The sequence below is a fragment of the Rhinatrema bivittatum genome, unplaced genomic scaffold (genome assembly GCF_901001135.1).
Source record: "Rhinatrema bivittatum unplaced genomic scaffold, aRhiBiv1.1, whole genome shotgun sequence".
Classification (NCBI taxonomy): domain Eukaryota; kingdom Metazoa; phylum Chordata; class Amphibia; order Gymnophiona; family Rhinatrematidae; genus Rhinatrema; species Rhinatrema bivittatum.
Window position 1 is genome coordinate 40,253 of NW_021821265.1, and position 18,083 is coordinate 58,335.

General features: G+C 40.0%; 1 protein-coding gene across 1 annotated transcript in view; it reads left to right on the forward strand.

Moving 5' to 3' along the window:
- Window positions 1-18,083, forward strand: part of LOC115082562 (collagen alpha-1(XII) chain-like) — an 83,081-nt gene that overhangs the window by 36,440 nt on the left and 28,558 nt on the right. Inside the window, 11 exon segments of the mRNA XM_029586778.1 lie at window positions 726-868; window positions 2,072-2,201; window positions 3,448-3,567; window positions 4,248-4,394; window positions 6,277-6,393; window positions 7,479-7,625; window positions 7,964-8,038; window positions 8,780-8,919; window positions 10,486-10,609; window positions 10,809-10,952; window positions 16,521-16,685. Of these exon segments, the coding sequence (XP_029442638.1) occupies window positions 726-868; window positions 2,072-2,201; window positions 3,448-3,567; window positions 4,248-4,394; window positions 6,277-6,393; window positions 7,479-7,625; window positions 7,964-8,038; window positions 8,780-8,919; window positions 10,486-10,609; window positions 10,809-10,952; window positions 16,521-16,685 (1,452 nt within the window).

Genomic DNA, 18,083 nt, shown 5'->3' on the forward strand with positions numbered 1-18,083 from the left:
ATCCCTGAATCAGCTAGGTGATCAAGCAGAATTATATGGTCAAGTTTGTTGAAAGCTACTGTGAAACTGAGTACATTCAACAGGGAGACTCAGTCCCTATCAAGAAGTCATCCAGGATTCCTAACAAGATAGTTTCTGTACTGCAGTTGGACTTAAAATCAGATTGAAGAGGATCCAGGAGGCTCTTACCAGTTAAAGTCTACCAGTTGGGCGTGGATCACAAGTTTGATCACTTTTCTTACAAGTAGAAGGTTGGAGAAAGGTCTGTAGTTAATGTGATAACATGGGTCGAGTGACAGTTTTATGAGAAAGGACTACACGAGCATTGTTAGGAAACATTTTGGGATGTCACCCTCAGAAAGTGAAGAATTGACTATTTGTCCCAGGAGTCCCAAGAGGTCACCTAGAGCTTGTGGCAGGGAGGAAGGATGGCTCAAGGGAGCATGTTTAAACCTCTTTTTCGTCTGCTATAATTGCCTGAGAATGGATCTTAAGGCAGTCATGACATAAGGATTTGGCTAACTTATGAAGTTAGCAGTGGAAAATAAAAGGAGAAAGCACTGATCTTAAAATACACTTATATGTTTTATTGACTTATGATCATAGTTACCCAAATTGCATTGCATTCACCATTTACATTTACTAATTTGTTTTCAAGATTGATACACTGTTGAGGAACTCAGTCACTGATCTCAAACTAATTATCTTGGCTGCTCCTCGTTTAGTGCCTCGCAGTGGGCCAAGGAACATGAAAGTTTTTGGAGAAACAACAAACAGTCTTTCAGTATCCTGGGACCATGCTGATGGAGAAGTCTACCAGTACAAAATTATTTATTCTCCAACTGTTGGAGATCCTATCGATGAATATGTAAGTCATGTTATTGTTCCATTATGCATTGTGGAAGAAACATTAATCATCTGTATAACTAAAAACAGCAAAATTGACTTTGTTATACAATATTTGAGTAACTTTCTGGATAAGGTATTGCTTTTTGTATTTGAACATCGTTAAAGTCAAAACCAAGCAATTAATTGGCCTTTTTAGTCTAGATCTCTGCTATTGAAGTTTGTATTCACATAGTTTTCACAAAGAAAACTCAAGTCTTTGTTTACAATTCTGTCAAAAGTGAAAACCAGACAAGCTATTAGTTTCCCTGAAAATATTGCTACTATTCAAGGTTAGTTGCACTCTGGAAGAAACTACCCTAGAGCAAGATGTTCTGAAACAGCTTCTTCTTATAATGGCTCCTTAGAGAGAACAGCATATCTATGTTAGATGAGAATAGTTTGTGATTTCTTTTTAAAAGACCAGATCATCGGTCAAAATATTTTTGTAGAGTCTTGTATGTATACTTACTCTCCATCTAATCTGACTCCTGAAATGGTAACCCAATATGGAAAACCTAATAAGCATTTTTCAAATACTGACATTTATCTATTTATATGCTGAACTTGATATACTGCCTTACTCAAAACATTCACAAGACGATTGACAGTATTCATAAAAAAGGAGTTGAAACATAATGCTTTGTAACATATGTCAACAGTACATGTTTATTGTGGAGGTTGTCATGCTTTAGAATGTGTAAGATTTGTCTTAGCATGGAAACCTGTTACCTACCCTACCATGAAAGCGATGGAGCTAATCTTCAAAGGAGTTAGGCACATGAAAGTAGCAATTTTCAAAAGCCTATTTTTGTGCGTTAAACCTTTTGATGATTCAGCCATATGGAGTGAATTTTCAAAGGAGTGACGCACATAAAAGTAGCAATTTTCAAAAGCCTATTGATGTGGGTAAAACCCAGTTTATGCATGTAATTCCTTTTGAAAATTATCTCCAAAGAACATAAGAACATAAGAAACTGCCATGCCGGGTCAGACCAAGGGTCCATCAAGCCCAGCATCCTGTTTCTAACAGAGGCCAAAACCAGGCCACAAGAACCTGACAATTACCCAAACACTAAGAAGAAAGTGTGTTAAAGCACATTTATTTCGGCAAAAAATCTCTGTTGGTGGGTGATCTTTAGTCTATATTCCCCAGGATACATATTTTACACTTTCTAATTTTTAGGCATCGGTGCCAGGTAGAATAAACACTGCGGTGCTCCAACCACTTCAGTCTGACACCCCCTACAAAATTACTGTTGTGGCTGTCTATGCAGATGGTGATGGTGGACAATTGACAGGACATGGAAAAACTGGTAATTTAATTTGAAATGTACATTGGTTACAAACCTTGGTTGTGATGAAGTACTATTCTGTTAATAGACACTACATTTATTGAAATGGGAAATAACTTTAGGCTTGATTGGGGATACAAAGAAAAAATAACTAGACACAAATAATATGAACCCCCCTTACCTATCTATCATTACATGTGATGTATGCATTGTCAGATTTTTATTTGTTCAGATAATATATCTGTATGTTTTTATGATTGTTTTGTTTCAGTATACCACACAGAACTTTGGATATTGTGGTATATAAAATAAATACATAAATAAATAAATACTATAAGGTCAATGAGTATTCTTGGTGGATGTCAGAAGTTAAAAGGAATTGCTTGCAAAATGTATCAGAAGAGTTAAAGAGATGGGTAAAATGAAAGCCAGAGTTGATCCAATCCCCATTAGTTCTAAAAGTATAAGGGGAGAACTGTGGAGCTGACATGGCAGTACTGGGATCAGATCCCTTACATATCAGGGACAGTCGGGCCTGGATGTGCCATCGAGGGATGGGAAGTATCCTACTGGGGAGTCCCCTACTGATAAATGAGCAGCACTGGGGTTGGAGGGGGATTAGGGGCAGGTGACAATGTCAAGGGCAGATAAAGGCAAATTAAAAAGGAGATTGGTGCTTATCCACCAAAAATATAATCTGTTAATAGAAACCTCTATTTTTAATCATTAGTTGATATCGTTTCTATCCAACTACTTGTGAGGTTCCATATTCAGACACAGTCTGGATAGCAAAATTAGCTGCACAAACTAATCCGGCTAACTTTGGAAGTATATTCAAACTATTGAATGTAGCCGGTAATTTTAAAATTAGCTGGATAACTATAGCCGGCTAACTTAGGATAGGATTTTGGCCTGACTAGACTTAGCCAGCTAAGTTATCCAGCTAACCTTGAATATTAGGCTTAGCTGGCTAACTTAACTCATCCCCTGGAATGCCCCTAACTTAACCAGCTAAATTCTAGCCAGCTATCTTATTAGTCGGCTAGAATTTAGCTGGATAAGTGTCCAAATATTCATTTCGCTGATTTAACTTCTGGGTTAAATGCTTTTGAATATGACCTATCCATGTTTTAGCTACTGATTTTGGCTCTTCCAGCTTAAGCTTCACTTTACATATTTAATTGAAATATATAGATCAACCAGATGTATTAATAGTAACAGGAGTAACAAAATAATAAGAATTATTATTATTGTTCCGTATTTTCAGTTGGGCTACTTGCTCCTCAGAACCTGCGTGTTTCAGATGAATGGTACACTCGATTCAAGGTCTCCTGGGATCCAGCAGCATCTCCTGTTTTGGGGTATAAACTTGTGTACAAGCCTACTGGTAAGAGAATATTCCTGGCAATCTTTGAAAGGACAAGTTTAAAGGATACAAAACTACTGCCAAAAAGTTCTGTGCCTTCTACAAAGTATTACAAAAATGTTTGATAGCTTAGCAAATCTGTTTCATTAGTAGGCAGAATTATTCTTTACGGCAGTCCATTTTATTTTCCTTATGCTTTGACAGTATTTTCCAGGTGATGATGGGGGTATTTGATAGGGAGGGGGGGGGGATGGTTACCAAGACAGATCTTCTTTAAAAAGTAAAATAATTTACATTTTCATGCTTAGCTCAACTGCTAATTTTGTGGGCAGAATGAGACTGGTAAATAATGAAGCAGCAATATACAGAAAATCAACAGGATAGTTCTTGACTCCATTGTGCCCTAGTTGTTATACTTTCCTACTTAAATGTCATGCAGCTTTTATTAGGATCAAATCTCTTTCCCTGAGTCCACACTTCAGCAGTTTGTACTGTAGTTCTGCCGTACATATGAGACAGGTCAGTGTGATTTCTATTTTGACCCACTCTCAAGTAAAATCTATAGTGAACTCTTTGCCAGAAGTGCTTTAAGTGTATTGAAGGATTATGCCAACTCTTACAGAATGGTATAACAATTATTTGTCACCAAGTTTTTCCGAGCCTATCAAATGATAAGACTGTCTGACTTTCTCTTACTGAAGATGGTGCTGACTCTAGGGAGGTGTTTGTTGGCGATGTAACTACGTACACGTTGCAGAACCTGTCTCCAGGAACCACGTATGATGTGAATGTATTTGCCCAGTATGATACTGGAATGAGCGGGCCCCTAACTGGCGACGGAACAACATGTAGGTTAAACCTATCACTATTTTAACGATATCAAGATCTTCTGATGTAACTTTTAGAAGCTTTAATTTCATCTATGCTAATTTTTCTATGAAAATTCCTCCCCTCCCATGAAAAAGAATTGTGCATGAAATGCAACTCGAGGAAAAGATTGGAGAGAGTGTATCTGAGCTGGCCCAGTGAAAATATAAAAGTGGAAAAATAAATTAATAGTAATAAAATAAGGGTAGGAACATACAGATGGAGAGCTGTCTTTTAAGTTCCACAATGGATGCTTCGATTATCCGAAACTCTAACTTCATTTTGCTATAAATATGGGGGGGGGGGGGGGAGAAAGAGAGAAAGAGATCACTTTAATAGGGTAAAAAGGACGCTCTCTATATAAGTAGTACTGTAGATTGGCATATTCAACTCAGGGTGGGTTTGGGGGCTGAAACATTTCTATCATTTGGGGGCTGAAGAATTTCTATCATTTGATTAAATGAAAGGTACAAAAGAGGAGGTCATTTGTACAATGCAATCACTCCATGTAGCTTCTCATTGGAAATTTACAAAATCTTACACAAGTGCAAAAGTATCTGTGTAGCTTGCTGCTAGGTGCTTTGCAGAAAATTGTTTCATTTGTGCACATAGATTTCTCAGCACACCCCATGTCTCTCAAAGTTTCTGAGGGGCTTGCCAACCTGATCAGGAGTTACCATTGCATGCTAAATATCGGTATGTACATTACATATGAGCAAGGTTTCAAAATGAATAAGTGCTGGGATATAATCTCATTTTGGATTTGTGATGACATTTCATAATCCATTAAACAGCACCTATTTTCATGACTGGTTGGCAGCTGTACTCCATGACGGAGTTATAGGAGAGTAAAAATCATGTCTCTTGCAATTTATTATTGTCCTCATTAGAGGGTAGAATTTTTAGAGATGGTCAATACTTGTGATGGCAGGACTCGGATGAGTGAGGACTTGGAGAAGACTGTGATGGCATGGAAATTGATTAGTGATGATCTGGATGAGATATTTTGCTATGACATGGATGAGAGGTTTTTTTGCGTGGCTTGGCAATTTCCTCCTGTTCCACTGGATTGCCAGCTCAATCATAACTATCTTCCATTGGGCTCAAGTGCCATGAGTCTTTATTTGCAAATAAGCTTATTATCTCCCCCCTCCCCCTATTTTTATCCCTCTCCCAACTCACTCAGCCCAGTCAGTGCAACAGCAATCTTTGGGCAGAGGCCAGGCCACACACTAGGGACCTGGAATCCCTGCAATAAAATTTGGCCACTAGCTTTCATCATTCTATGATGATTAGGGATCTCTCCCAGGGATGCCTTTGTAGCTTCCAGCAGGTCTAAGGAGAAGCTTGGCTCGGTAGTCAAAGCCAGTCAAAGTCAGTGGCAAGCACTAGGCATGGTGATGCCTAGTGCTTGCCACTGACCCACCAGGCTTGAATTTATTTGTGGCACATGAGATTTGTAATGGTATAGATGAAGCATGTTGTCAGGGATGTGACTTGTGATGGCACATGTGAGATTAGCAATGACACTGAAGAGATTAAGGATGCACACATGAAACGTGATGGTGCACATGAGACATCATGGCAGATATGGGACTTCTTTTCCCACAGAGATAATTTGTGATAATAGGAATGGGACTTGTGACATGTGGGCAAAAGCTGACATTGCACAAATGAGACTTGTCACAGTGTGTATGAGGTCTGTGATAGCACAGATGAGACTTGGTTGAGTTTTGGGAGTTGCTTCTTCAGTCACAGTGAAAACACGGCTAGCACACCCAGCATATCTCTTTTCCTTTTGCATGAGATATTCGACAGTTTCAGTTTTCATTTCTTTCAATTGATCCTCTCGATTTCTTGCAGTATACTTGAATGTTACCGATCTAACTACTTATCAAGTTGGCTGGGATACCTTCTGTATCCGATGGACCCCTCATAGGTCAGCAACATCCTACAGATTAAAGTTAAATCCACTTGATGGTAAATATCTATAATTTTCTTGTGGCATTTTTGCATACAGGTATGCAATGCATTCTTATTTATAAACCGGAAAGAAGAATTTGGGTGACATACAGTACCATGTGTACTAAAAACTGAAAATGATCTGATGGCTAGGATGCTTTTTCAATTACATCTTTCTTATTCATGCAGATCCTATTCTTAGTGCAAATGGCACTAAACCTTGGCAAGGCAGCTCTCCATATGCTTGGTGATATCATAAAGCTATTTTGCTAGTAACAATGTATGAAAACAACTGGAATACAGTTCATTGTAAAAACAGATATTCTTGTAAAATTCTGGGATAAAGTTTGATGTTTGATTAAGCCCAAGAAAAACATTTGGATAGATATGCACTATAAATTTGTGCTTTTTCAAAACTGATAGCCTCATTCAGCCAAAATACTTCTCTGTTAAGGTATTTAAGTCATGAGTTGAAAACAGTCTGGCAGACTCAAGCCTTAAGCACCTAATCTATCTGCTGAAGCATTCAGATATTTTTTTCTGAATGAGGCTTTGCATTCTAAAATTGCAAACCAGACCAAATGTCACTAAAAGGACCAGTGATTGACTGCAAAAAATTTGTACTTTAGGATTCAAAGTCTGCAAAGGTCAAACATTGATAGACAGTACTGGTCTTTTATTGATAGGTTTCACTGAATAGGTTTCTGCTGAAGATTTCTTTAAAAAAATGCCAGCCCCCTCTATCACTTTTAGGAATGTGCACATCAGTTTAAAAGATTCATGGTATGAATTGAATAGCAGTACATGTGAACATGCTGCAGTTTGCTGGTTGTGATAGAAAACAACAAAGTTATGCATTTTAGTATTTATATAGCACACTAAACAACAGGAGAAAAAGTGACCTGCCCAAGGTCACAATGAGTGGCAGTGACAGCAGCAGTATCTGAATGCTGGCCCAGCTTATTACTCTGGCCACTAGGCCACACCTCAGCCCAGATAAAATAATGTGCCATTTTAATTAAAATACGCATGAGCTTCCATATTGGCCTTTTTTTTTTTCTTGTGAGTGGGCATCACAGTACTTTATTCTCTTGTATTTACAGGATCTCGTGGACAAGAAGTTACAGTAACTAGTTCAGAGACAACTTATTGCTTCAATGACCTCTCGCCAGACAGAGAGTACAATGCTACTGTCTTTGTTCAGACACCTAACCTTGAGGGCCGTGGAGTCTCTGTGAAAGAACGCACCTGTAAGTGTGGAGGCAATGACCTAGTAACATCTGTAGGATTATGGAATTATTGTACAACAGATCTTGTTTCAACCATTTGCCTTCATGTGCTTGTATAACAGTCAAGAGTAACTGTAGCCTGAGTAATTGGTTTTATAATTTATGGCATGCCTTTTACCAATATTTTCCTTTTGGTTGTTTTTTATTTTTTTTGCAATATGACAGATATAGTTGGAGAAACTACTAGGCATTTTCTCTTCTTTTCTCTATAATTTGATACATTCCATAAGGATTTGTGCTGTCTCATTTTTGGTTCAATTTATAACAGGGGTTTTAATCTGGTTTTAATTTCATTTTAGTGATTAAACCAACAGAATCGCCAACCGAACCTCCTGCCCCTCCTCCACCTCCCACCATTCCACCCGCTCGCGAAGGTAAGCAGAATGCCATACACAGATTTCTGTTTTCACTCTTCTCGATTGCACGTATCTAAATACAGCATCGGCCTCCCCCTTACACAGGGTGAGAAGGAAGGGAAACAACCCAGTATAAAAAGGCACCCGCAGCATGACATCAATATCAGCCATATTCCCTGGCCAGACATGGTACAAGTCCAGTGGTCCTGGGCATAACAATGCGAGTGGGGACAGAGCAACTTTAGAGTAACTATCTTTGTACTGTATGTGGCGGAGTGACAGAAATCAGAGTTTACCGTCTTTTGTGCATCATCCTGAAGAAGAGAGTGTCTAGCATCAAAGAACTGTGGGGATTAACCGAAGTCATGTTATAGGGAGGGAATGTAGAGAAGTAACCGGGTCTGCCCAGCAGCTTGTCACAAATCGGGCCACAAGCAGTGGTGAGGGAATCAGTCAGCCTTTGTGCAGCAAGCTGACATCAGCAGTGTTCACTCAGTGCAAATATGAGTGCTTTGTAATACTGTTAGCATGAGTCTAGGCTCTATACTATGAAGTCAAAAACACAGCTGTTAGGATGCAAGCAGTGTAATTCTATAATTCAGTGTTTGGGATGTAATAAAGCTATGGCTTCTTTTATTCCCCCAAATTACCAGAAAGTAGACTGTGGGAAGAAAATGGTGGGTTTGAGGGAGGGGCGATGGGACCTTGGCTATCTTTCCTAGGTTACCCAGGTTCATATAGTACCTTTTGTCTTTCCAGTATGCAAAGGAGCCAAAGCAGACATAGTGTTCCTTATTGATGCCTCCTGGAGTATAGGTGATGAGAGCTTCAACAAAGTGCGCCAATTTGTTTTCAATACTATTGGAGCTTTTGATATTATCAGTCCCGCTGGAATTCAGGTGTGTCAATTGTTGTTCCCTTGTATCCTTTTGAGCATATATTATAAACTCTTATATTCAGTGCAAAGCAAGTACTGAAATCTCAAGGTTCTGTATATTTTTGCATCAAAAAAGGGAATTGTTGATCCTCGTGTGAAAGTGCAGGATGTAATATCATGAATCAGGCACCATCTAAATGGAATTGCTTCAGAATTCATAATAACTTCGGTTGTATGTTTGCTTTTATCGTGCCCCTTTTTGTTGATGCACAGACTTCATTTTGTAAAAAAAAGCCTTTATACAGGTGCGGCTTCAGTTATGTGAGTGCTTGTGGCAGTAGGGCAAATAGATAGTGTAATGGAGCACGGGTGGCGGGGAAGACACAGCGTACACCTTCTCAAGAATAAACTGTATCCATAACCTGCTCTAGGTTTCCAAGAAGGCAAGCCTCGCTGAGGTTGGTGGCGTTTCCAACGCGGCAGCTTTTCTTCACAAAGTTTATACAGGATTCATGAATACAGTACTTGTCATCCGTTTCAAAGTATTCACAACAAAGCCCTCCTCTAGTGCTTGCAGAAGGATTTTCTTTCCCATTGGCCAAACAATTCTTCTCCCCCTACAATACTGATGTTCGGAGAGCTTGATCACAGAGCACTTGCTCACATCCATGGTTTTCCGCCTTAGAAAATCCCTTTCTTCCACAGGAGATTCTTTTCTCAGAATCCCAACCCTTGCCAGGTATCCCCTCTTTTACTCTTGATTTCATAACACCTCTCACCAGTCCTTGAGCTTCTTTATCTGGAGACCACGCTCCTCTCCTGGGGCCTCGGCAGACCTGGCAGTGAGTCAGTTGGATCTGGCTCTTCCCAAGCCAACCTTCTCCTTCCTGCATGCTGCAGACTTCCTCCAGACCTCCCTGTCCCTCTCTCAAAGGAGACCCTGGATCCTTTTTTCCTGACTGCCCAGTTATTCTCTGGACGCGCCCACATGGGGGGGTCCGTCTGCAGGAGTGTTCCTGGGACATCCCATGACTTTACAAGCGGGCGCTTGTCCTTGAAAACTTATGCCCCAACAAATCTTTTAGTCTGTCAGGTGCCACCAACCTTTGTGTCATTTTTGCTACCAAAGACCACTGCAGCCACCTCTCCGGTTGTTTTATATCAATACCGATGTCCATGTTAGTTTTCACACTGCCACACTCATGCAATCAATTTTACAATCAAAGGTCTCTGTTTTCTGGTTTCCCTGTAATAGGAAATACTGGCTAGAAAATATCGGCTCCAGTTTCCCACTGTAGAATTCTTTTCTTGCCATGGCACCTGCTAGGAACGTGTCATTGCCACAAAACAATCGGGCCTCCTTATCAGAAAAAGCTGGCTTTGAGCCATCACTTCTGAGCAGGTTTGAAGTGAATCGCTTAAAGCCTTTTTTTTTTTTCTTTCTAATTGGTGTGTGTTTATGTCAACACTCAGTGCTAGCATTGTGGCTTTTTTCATTTGTATAAGAAACAGGTTGTAGTATCGTTCACATTGGATTGAAAGCACCAGTAATGAACCGGACTGAATGCAGTGCTGCTCCTCCTTGCAGGTCTCCTTTGTACAATTCAGCGACGAAGCCCAATCTGAATTTAAATTGAACACTTATGCTGACAAAGCGCTGGCTCTGGGAGCCCTTCAGAATATTCGGTACAGAGGAGGAAACACAAAAACAGGTGCTGATCTCCCCTATCCATGTTTACCACACTATACCAGGTCCTCTTTTGGAATAGCAGGTCGCATTCGTAAATTGTTTTTTTAGAATCATGTAAGACCATGTTAATGCTCCTAGCAGTATGGTGGGGTTTTGGGAGGGGACATGAGCACACAAAAATGAATTTCCCTGTTTAAGTTGCTTTGCACATGAATTTGCAGGAAAAGCACTGAAATTCATCCGGGAAAAAGTCTTGACACATGAAAATGGCATGAGGAGGAATGTTCCCAAGGTGCTGGTAGTTGTCACAGATGGGCGGTCACAGGATGAGGTGAAGAAAGCCGCAATGGACATACAGCAATTTGGTAAGCCCCGGGGACAGGAGGGGTGATTCTGCTTATCGTTCTTTTGATTATTTAACAGATTAAGAAATGTGAGATTGATCTGCTTAGTGATTCTATGTTCATTTGTTAACAATAGAATAAAGTATTAAATAATGTTAAAAGTAATCTTGTTGTGCTTTGGCCTTCATATTCTGAGAAATGGATAATTCAATCTGTTTGTAACAGGAGTGGACAAAAATTCTGTCGTAGGTTTTGCATATTTTAACCATTTGTTTTGCAAGATTTTGTCATGCAGCAAATTGACACCTTGGGCAAAGCTGGCATTGTAACAAGACAGCACAGTTGTGGCGTTGTGCTGTTTCTTAATGCATAATAATTTTGAGGATCTATGCTGAATAGTAAAGTAGCTGAAAAGACATTGCTTCTGAGGCAGTTTTGCTGGAGTAAAATATAAATCAGATTTAAACCTTGGGGAAAGAGCTGGACCATCTGGATTATGTCCTTTGTTTTACATTTTAGGAAAGATGGTGTAATTTGACTACTCTGTAGGCAAAACAATGCATTTTCCAGTTTTACATATGTTTCCCCCTTTGTGTTTAGGAAAATATTTGTAGTCTGGCCATGTGGCTCAGTGACAGTGCTATGTAGAGGAGCTGGATTCATAGTAAATGAAATGATGGCAAATAAAGACCAAAATGGCTAATCCAGTCTGCCCTGTAAGATTCGTCCACTTTGGGTAGATATGCATCCCAATTTCCATGTGCAACAGAACACCAGTTTCCACTCCCAAGTCTTCTACTTGACTCCATGACCCCTTTCCTGTCACTGCTAATCACACCAGTCCCAGCCATGCTCAAAACAAGGTCATCTCAGGTCATTCCATTTTCAACTCTGATTCTTCCAGGACCAATATTTAAGTCAACACTCGGAGCCCCCTTCTGTTAGTGAAGTGGCTGGAAAAGTAAAGATGTAAAGAAATAAAAATAAAATGACAGCCTTCCCAAGCTTATCAAAGTTTGGGTTTTTATACATGATCCCTCCTTCTTGGAAGCCTGCTGCTGCCATTCCATTGCTGTTTAGAATTGTAACTGCTGCTCCAGTTAGGTCACCCCCAGTTTATGTATTTATTATTTATTTATTTGATTTATAAGTGACCTTTCCAAGACATTGCTCAAGACAGAACACATTTTACAAACTAATAAAAATAAAACAGAATTAAAATAAAGATACTAAAATATAAAATGCAACAAATAAAAAATAATTCATCATATATATTTTACAATACCCAAAACAGCACAAGACCTACCACCCCCCAAAAATAATATAATTATAACAAAGGCAATAATTAAATATAACAGTAAAAATCCCTATGACCACAAATTCTCAAGGGAACAATTTTCATACTACCTGCCTAGCTGCAAAGTCTGCGGGTACATTTTATTTGCGATCTTTGCACCAGTTTTCAAAATGTTATGTATGTACTTTTACTTTCAAAATTGCCCAAGGAAACAGTAGATACAGAGATTTGTACCTGCTTTTTCTCAGGATAATTTTTCCAACCAAAACTATGTACCCCCACTAGAGTACAGGTAAAAGCATGCATGTCGGGGAGCAATGTATATCCTCTTACTCGCATGCAGGGTGCACAATTTTCAGAGACCCCCATATCCACAGGTAAAAGACTAATTTACCTGTGAAGAGGCTTTGAAAATTGCTATCCCTCGGCACATTTAAAAACACCTAAATATGAAATAGTTGGGTCCTAAACGGCTCTCTAGGGAAGGTGAGCTGAGGTGCTGCACACAAAGAATCTCATGCCCATGTGCTACTTAGCCTAAAATCATTTAATGATGGAAAACATCATGGAGGGAAATAATGGAAGAGCCAGCCCTTTACATGCACACAGACCCCTAGACCATTCAAGACTGTAAAGGCAAGTGTTAACATTTTAAATTGGCCATGAAAATGTGTTGGCAGCCAGGGCACTTCTCCAAGAATCGGAGTCATTCTATCTCCGAATCTATAACTGGCCATTATCCAGGTTGCTGTATTCTGCTCTAACTATAGTGTATGAGTCCTTTTAAGGGGAAGCCCAAATACAATGCACTGCAGTAATCTAAATGGGCAATACTAGAGCATATGTTAGAGTTTTGAGATCTGATTGCTGTAGTTAGGAACACAGTTGAGGAACAAGAGAAAGGTGGGCAAAGGCTCTCACTGAAACTGCTGCAATCTGTCCTTCCATATCGAGCATGGAATCTGAATAACCCTTCTACAAATCTGGGATCTAGGTGGCAGTGGCAAGCCATCAAGCTTTGGTTGAATGAATGAATCTTGGGGTACTGGTTTGCTCGCCCATCCTTGATGCCTCCATCTTATTTAGTTTTAGTTTGTTCACCTTCATGCTCCCCACAAATGTTTGTAAACATTGATTTAAAGTTTCTACAGATTCTTTAGAATCTGGGCCATGCAGACAGTACCTTTGGAAGTGTAACCCCACCCTGGTGTGCTTATCCTGCATGGGGCTAGAAACTTATTTATAGTCTCTTTGGGGCAGGGGCCCTGGCTAGCGGTAGACATAGTCTCTTTTCTCCCCAAGGTGTGTCTCCTTTGTTGGTTGGAGTGAAAATTAATTTTCCAGGCCTCCAAGTGATAAGTGTGTCTCAGGATGGCCTGTGTACCCCTGGGAGAGGACTATCTCCCGAGAAAGTTCACACTGTGGACCCATTGTATAAAAATCACTCCAGACGCCGAGATGGTGTCCAAAATAAAAGTTTACTTGCAGATAAGCATTGGGTATGGGTTCAATTTATCCAGTTCTAAGTACCTCAATTAATCTGCTCACTTTATAGTTCTTTCCCTCGATCTGCGCAGAAGTATCCCTCGTAGGGACCTGTGGTATCTCCACTCTCCGGGGGGGAAGCCCTTGGTGGAAAAGGTACCCTCTTTTGTTGTGTGGCAGGGATTCCCTTCTGACCCTGGATAAAAATAGGCAAAATGTCCTCAGAGTTCGCAATTTGCTTTTCACTCACTGTTCGTGGTTCTCTGAGAATCTCTCGGTGTTTGGATCCCTTATGGGAGGAATCCTGCTGGAACATCAGCTCCTGATATTCCCCTCAGGTGGGAAGGAGCAGCCACAAAAATCTTCCTCCTGGATGGTTAAAATTAATGTCCCCTTTTCCTTAATAGAATATAACTCCGGAGTTGCTTCCCACAATGGGTCACCACCACGTCTGGGCATCCCAGACACAGGGTTCCTGTGCCCTGAGGCAGGTGTCCAGTGAGGCTCCTACCACGAAAATGGCAAAACCCTCTAAAATATACCCAGAAGGATATCCCAACCAGCTAGTTAGTAGACTGGATGGAAACCCTCCTTACCCTGCTTTCCTTGACTGGGCCTGGAAAACAAAAAGGCTAAGCTCCTGAACTACCTCCTAACCTCACAAATCCGAAAAAGACTGCCCACAGACTCCTCTAGGGAGCTGCTTAAAAAACCTCTCAGGGGGACGGCTATTCTTTTTCTAGAGCCTTTTTACCTATGAAAAGGTTGGCTTCTTATTCCAGATTTATACCTTTGAGATATGTCTCTAACACGTTTCCTCTAAGGTGTACATATTTAGATCTTTAAGTCTCATGTCATATGGCTTTTGTTGCAGATCCTTCACCATTTTGGTGGCCTTTCTCTAGACTGCCTTCAGCCTGTCTATATCTTTTTGGAGAAATGGTCTCCAGAATTGAACATAATATGCCAGCTGACCACCTGTTTCACTTTCTTGAAATCATCAGACACTATCACCCCAAGGTCTCACTTCTAGTCAGGACACATCAGATTCTCACCCGCTCCCACTGTGTACTGCTTCATTGAATATCTGTACCCCAAATTTATGACTCTGAATTTTTGTTTTAAATCTTAACTGCCAAGTATTAGACCAGTTCTCCAGATTTTCTACATCATTTTCCTTTCTGTCTACTCTCTCAGGTGTGTCTATTTTGTTGCAGATCTTATTGCCATCTGCGAAAAGGCCAACTTTTCCTCCTAACTTCTGTACAATATCACAAAGAAATTGAACAGAACCAGCCCCAGGATTAATCCCCAAGGCTGGTTCTCCACTATTCACCTTTATTTCCTCAGAGTGAATTCAGTTTACTACTATCCTCTATCACTCAACCAGTTTTGAATACTGCTCAGCACCATAGTACTCACCCCCAAGGCTACTCAGTTTATTTACGTCTCCTATGCAGGACAGTATCAAAAGCTTTGCTGAAATCCAGATAAAACACATCCAGTGCATGCCCTTGACCTAATTTTCTAGTTACCCACTCAAAGAAAACAATCCTCCTGCAACCCATCCTCCTGCAACCCATTGGATTCTAAAAATTTTACTATCTTTTCCTTCATTAGAGTCATTAATTTTCCTACCATAGAGATGAAACTAGCCAGCATTTACTTTTCAACCTCTTAACTGTTACCTCTTAACATGCACCCTTCTCCAGTCCCGAAGGACCACTCTTCTCTCCAAGGATATCCTTGGAGAGAAGACTTTGTCCATTTTTAGTTTTGCTAGCTTCACAAGAACACACTCTGCCATAAATGCTGCAGAGACTACCTTACTCCCACATTACGCTTGCCAATGATCAGCGATCCTTCTGCAATCCCTTCTAAAGTGAACAACTGAACAGAAGCATTATTTAGCATTTCTGCGTTTTCCATGTCCTCTCTCCTTCCATTTCCCCTCATTTCTCAGTCTAACATTTTCACCTCTGGTCTTCCTCCTTTCACTTCAATTTCTGCTCAGGTTTGATTCTTGGGTCAGGTCTTCTGTTCCCTGGGTCAGCTGGAATTGGGGATGCCATAAAGGAAATATTGTTACAGTTTCTAGGGGAAGGAGTGCCATCTTCCCTCTCCGCAGTGATACCCACTGGTTAGATAGGGGACACGTGTACTGGTTTCCAGAGGGTATCAAGGTGCTATGACGTTTGGCTATGGACTGTTACTGCAATGGCTGGGATGGGGGTGAGGTTATAAAAGAGGAGAAAATCCATAGGTAGTTGTGAATGAAGGCTCATTGTATTGTAGCCTGGAATAGGGAAACCGGAGGAAACTACCAGACCAAAGTAATAACATAAAAATTCTTGCAGCACACAAGTTTCAATATCATACTAGCTGAAACTGTCTGTGTAGGAGGATCTTGCCAAACTTGTAAATATGAACACTTCTTCTGGAAAGGTAAAAAATTCACAAGTGAAAGGATGAAATTTGTGTTTTGGTACTTTTCAATGGAAATTAATTAATTAATTTTGTTCTATAATGTTGCCAGTGAAAATTATTAAAAAAAAAAAACCTTGCAATTAGCATGCTAACTTCAGACATGAAGTCACCAGTAACCCGAGACTATATTGAAAAAAATTGTATTTTCATTAAAGACATGCATAGTTGTAACAGGGCTTTTTCTGTTTGAGAACTACTGCAATATAGCATTACAGAACATTAACAAAAAAACGCAATAATATTGAATCTTATAATGAGGATGACCTATATGAATGCACCCTTCCAGGGCATGTGATTCATACTGTATGCTGCCTTTGCAGGCTTTAGTGTCTTTGTCGTTGGCGTAGCTGATGTGGATTACAACGAACTGAGGAACATTGGCAGCAAACCCAGCGAACGCCATGTCTTTATAGTCGACGACTTTGATGCTTTTGAAAAGATTGAAGATAATCTTATAAATTTTGTTTGTGAGACAGCTACTTCAAGTAAGTAACAGGCCACATACCCCCCCTCCCCCAAACATCTTGCTGTTATGTGTGTCGGCTAAAATCCATTTATAGCATAGTTAAGAAAAAAATGTGATTTTTTTTTTTCCCTGGTCACCCATTTCAGTGGTGTTCTGTAAAAAGAGAGTCTGTTTCTTCCAAATCTTTTAGCATGAGTAACAGGATCCTCTTGATGTCAGAGGTGGCACCATGACTGATTGGTTGTTGCTTGCTCTCAAGTCTTAGGGAAGCCAACTTTTAACATCCTTACGATGCTTGCAGGCCTGGTACTTTCTGCAGAGTTGGAGGGCTAATTTAGAAGATCCTTGAAAGCTCACTTTTATAAGGAAGCCTTTAACTCTTAAATCTCCAGGGTACTGAAATAAGAGTTTGATACTGACTTTCTAGTGATGGGATTTAAGTAATATAATATAGAATAATTTTATCTATAGCTATTTTAACGATGGCAATTGTACTTGTAATTAGGGGTATGCGTTTTCTTTGAAACAACATGAAAAATGCAATGGAAGACTCTGATTTGTAACTTTTCAAACTGAAATGAAAAGAAAAACACCTTCACCCCTGCTGCCATATAAGCCCCCAAGAATCACCAAAATACAGGTTCACTCCCCCCCCCCCCCCCCCCCCACCTTTTTTCTCTTCCAACCCTTCCTGGACACATGATCTTACCCCCATCAAGATGGGGCAAGAGTGATTCCCTGTTGCTTCTGCCCCACCAGGTCCGATTGTCAAAATAAAACTGGCTGGCCCTAAGGTTGGTGCCATTTTGTACTACAACCATATCAGAGGAATATGAACCCTTTGTTTCTTTTTTATTTCTTTTGGTTTTTTTCATGTTTATAAACATTTGTTTCAATTAAACAAAAAAATAAACATTAAATAAAATGAAAAATGTTTTAAGAAACAAACAAAATAAATCAAAATTACATTTTTTCCTTGCTTGCAGTTAAGAATTTGATATTATTTGCATGTTTTAGTGAATAATAATTGGGATGCATATTGCACATAGCTTTTGTCAATATTTTGAGTGATTGTGCACATAGTTTGAAGCTCTAGGGATGGGGCAATATTAAAACCTAAACAAATAAAATAAAGTGAAATCCCCATGCTTATTTTTTCTGGCCCACCCTAACCCCACCTCCAGCACCACTCCTTTTGCTCCTGGGGAAAAATACATGCACTGTTGGCATTGGATGTACCACATCTGCATTCTTTCTGATCTTCACCACTTCAGGTGCACTGGTCTGACATTGTGCCCGCACTCAGATCCCTTCCATGGCAGGACACTCTTGGATTTTTGGATTTGCCTGTTATGCAATATTTTCTTCTCGCCGTGTTAATGAAAATGATCTCTTGCCTTATTTCTAGATCTATCCC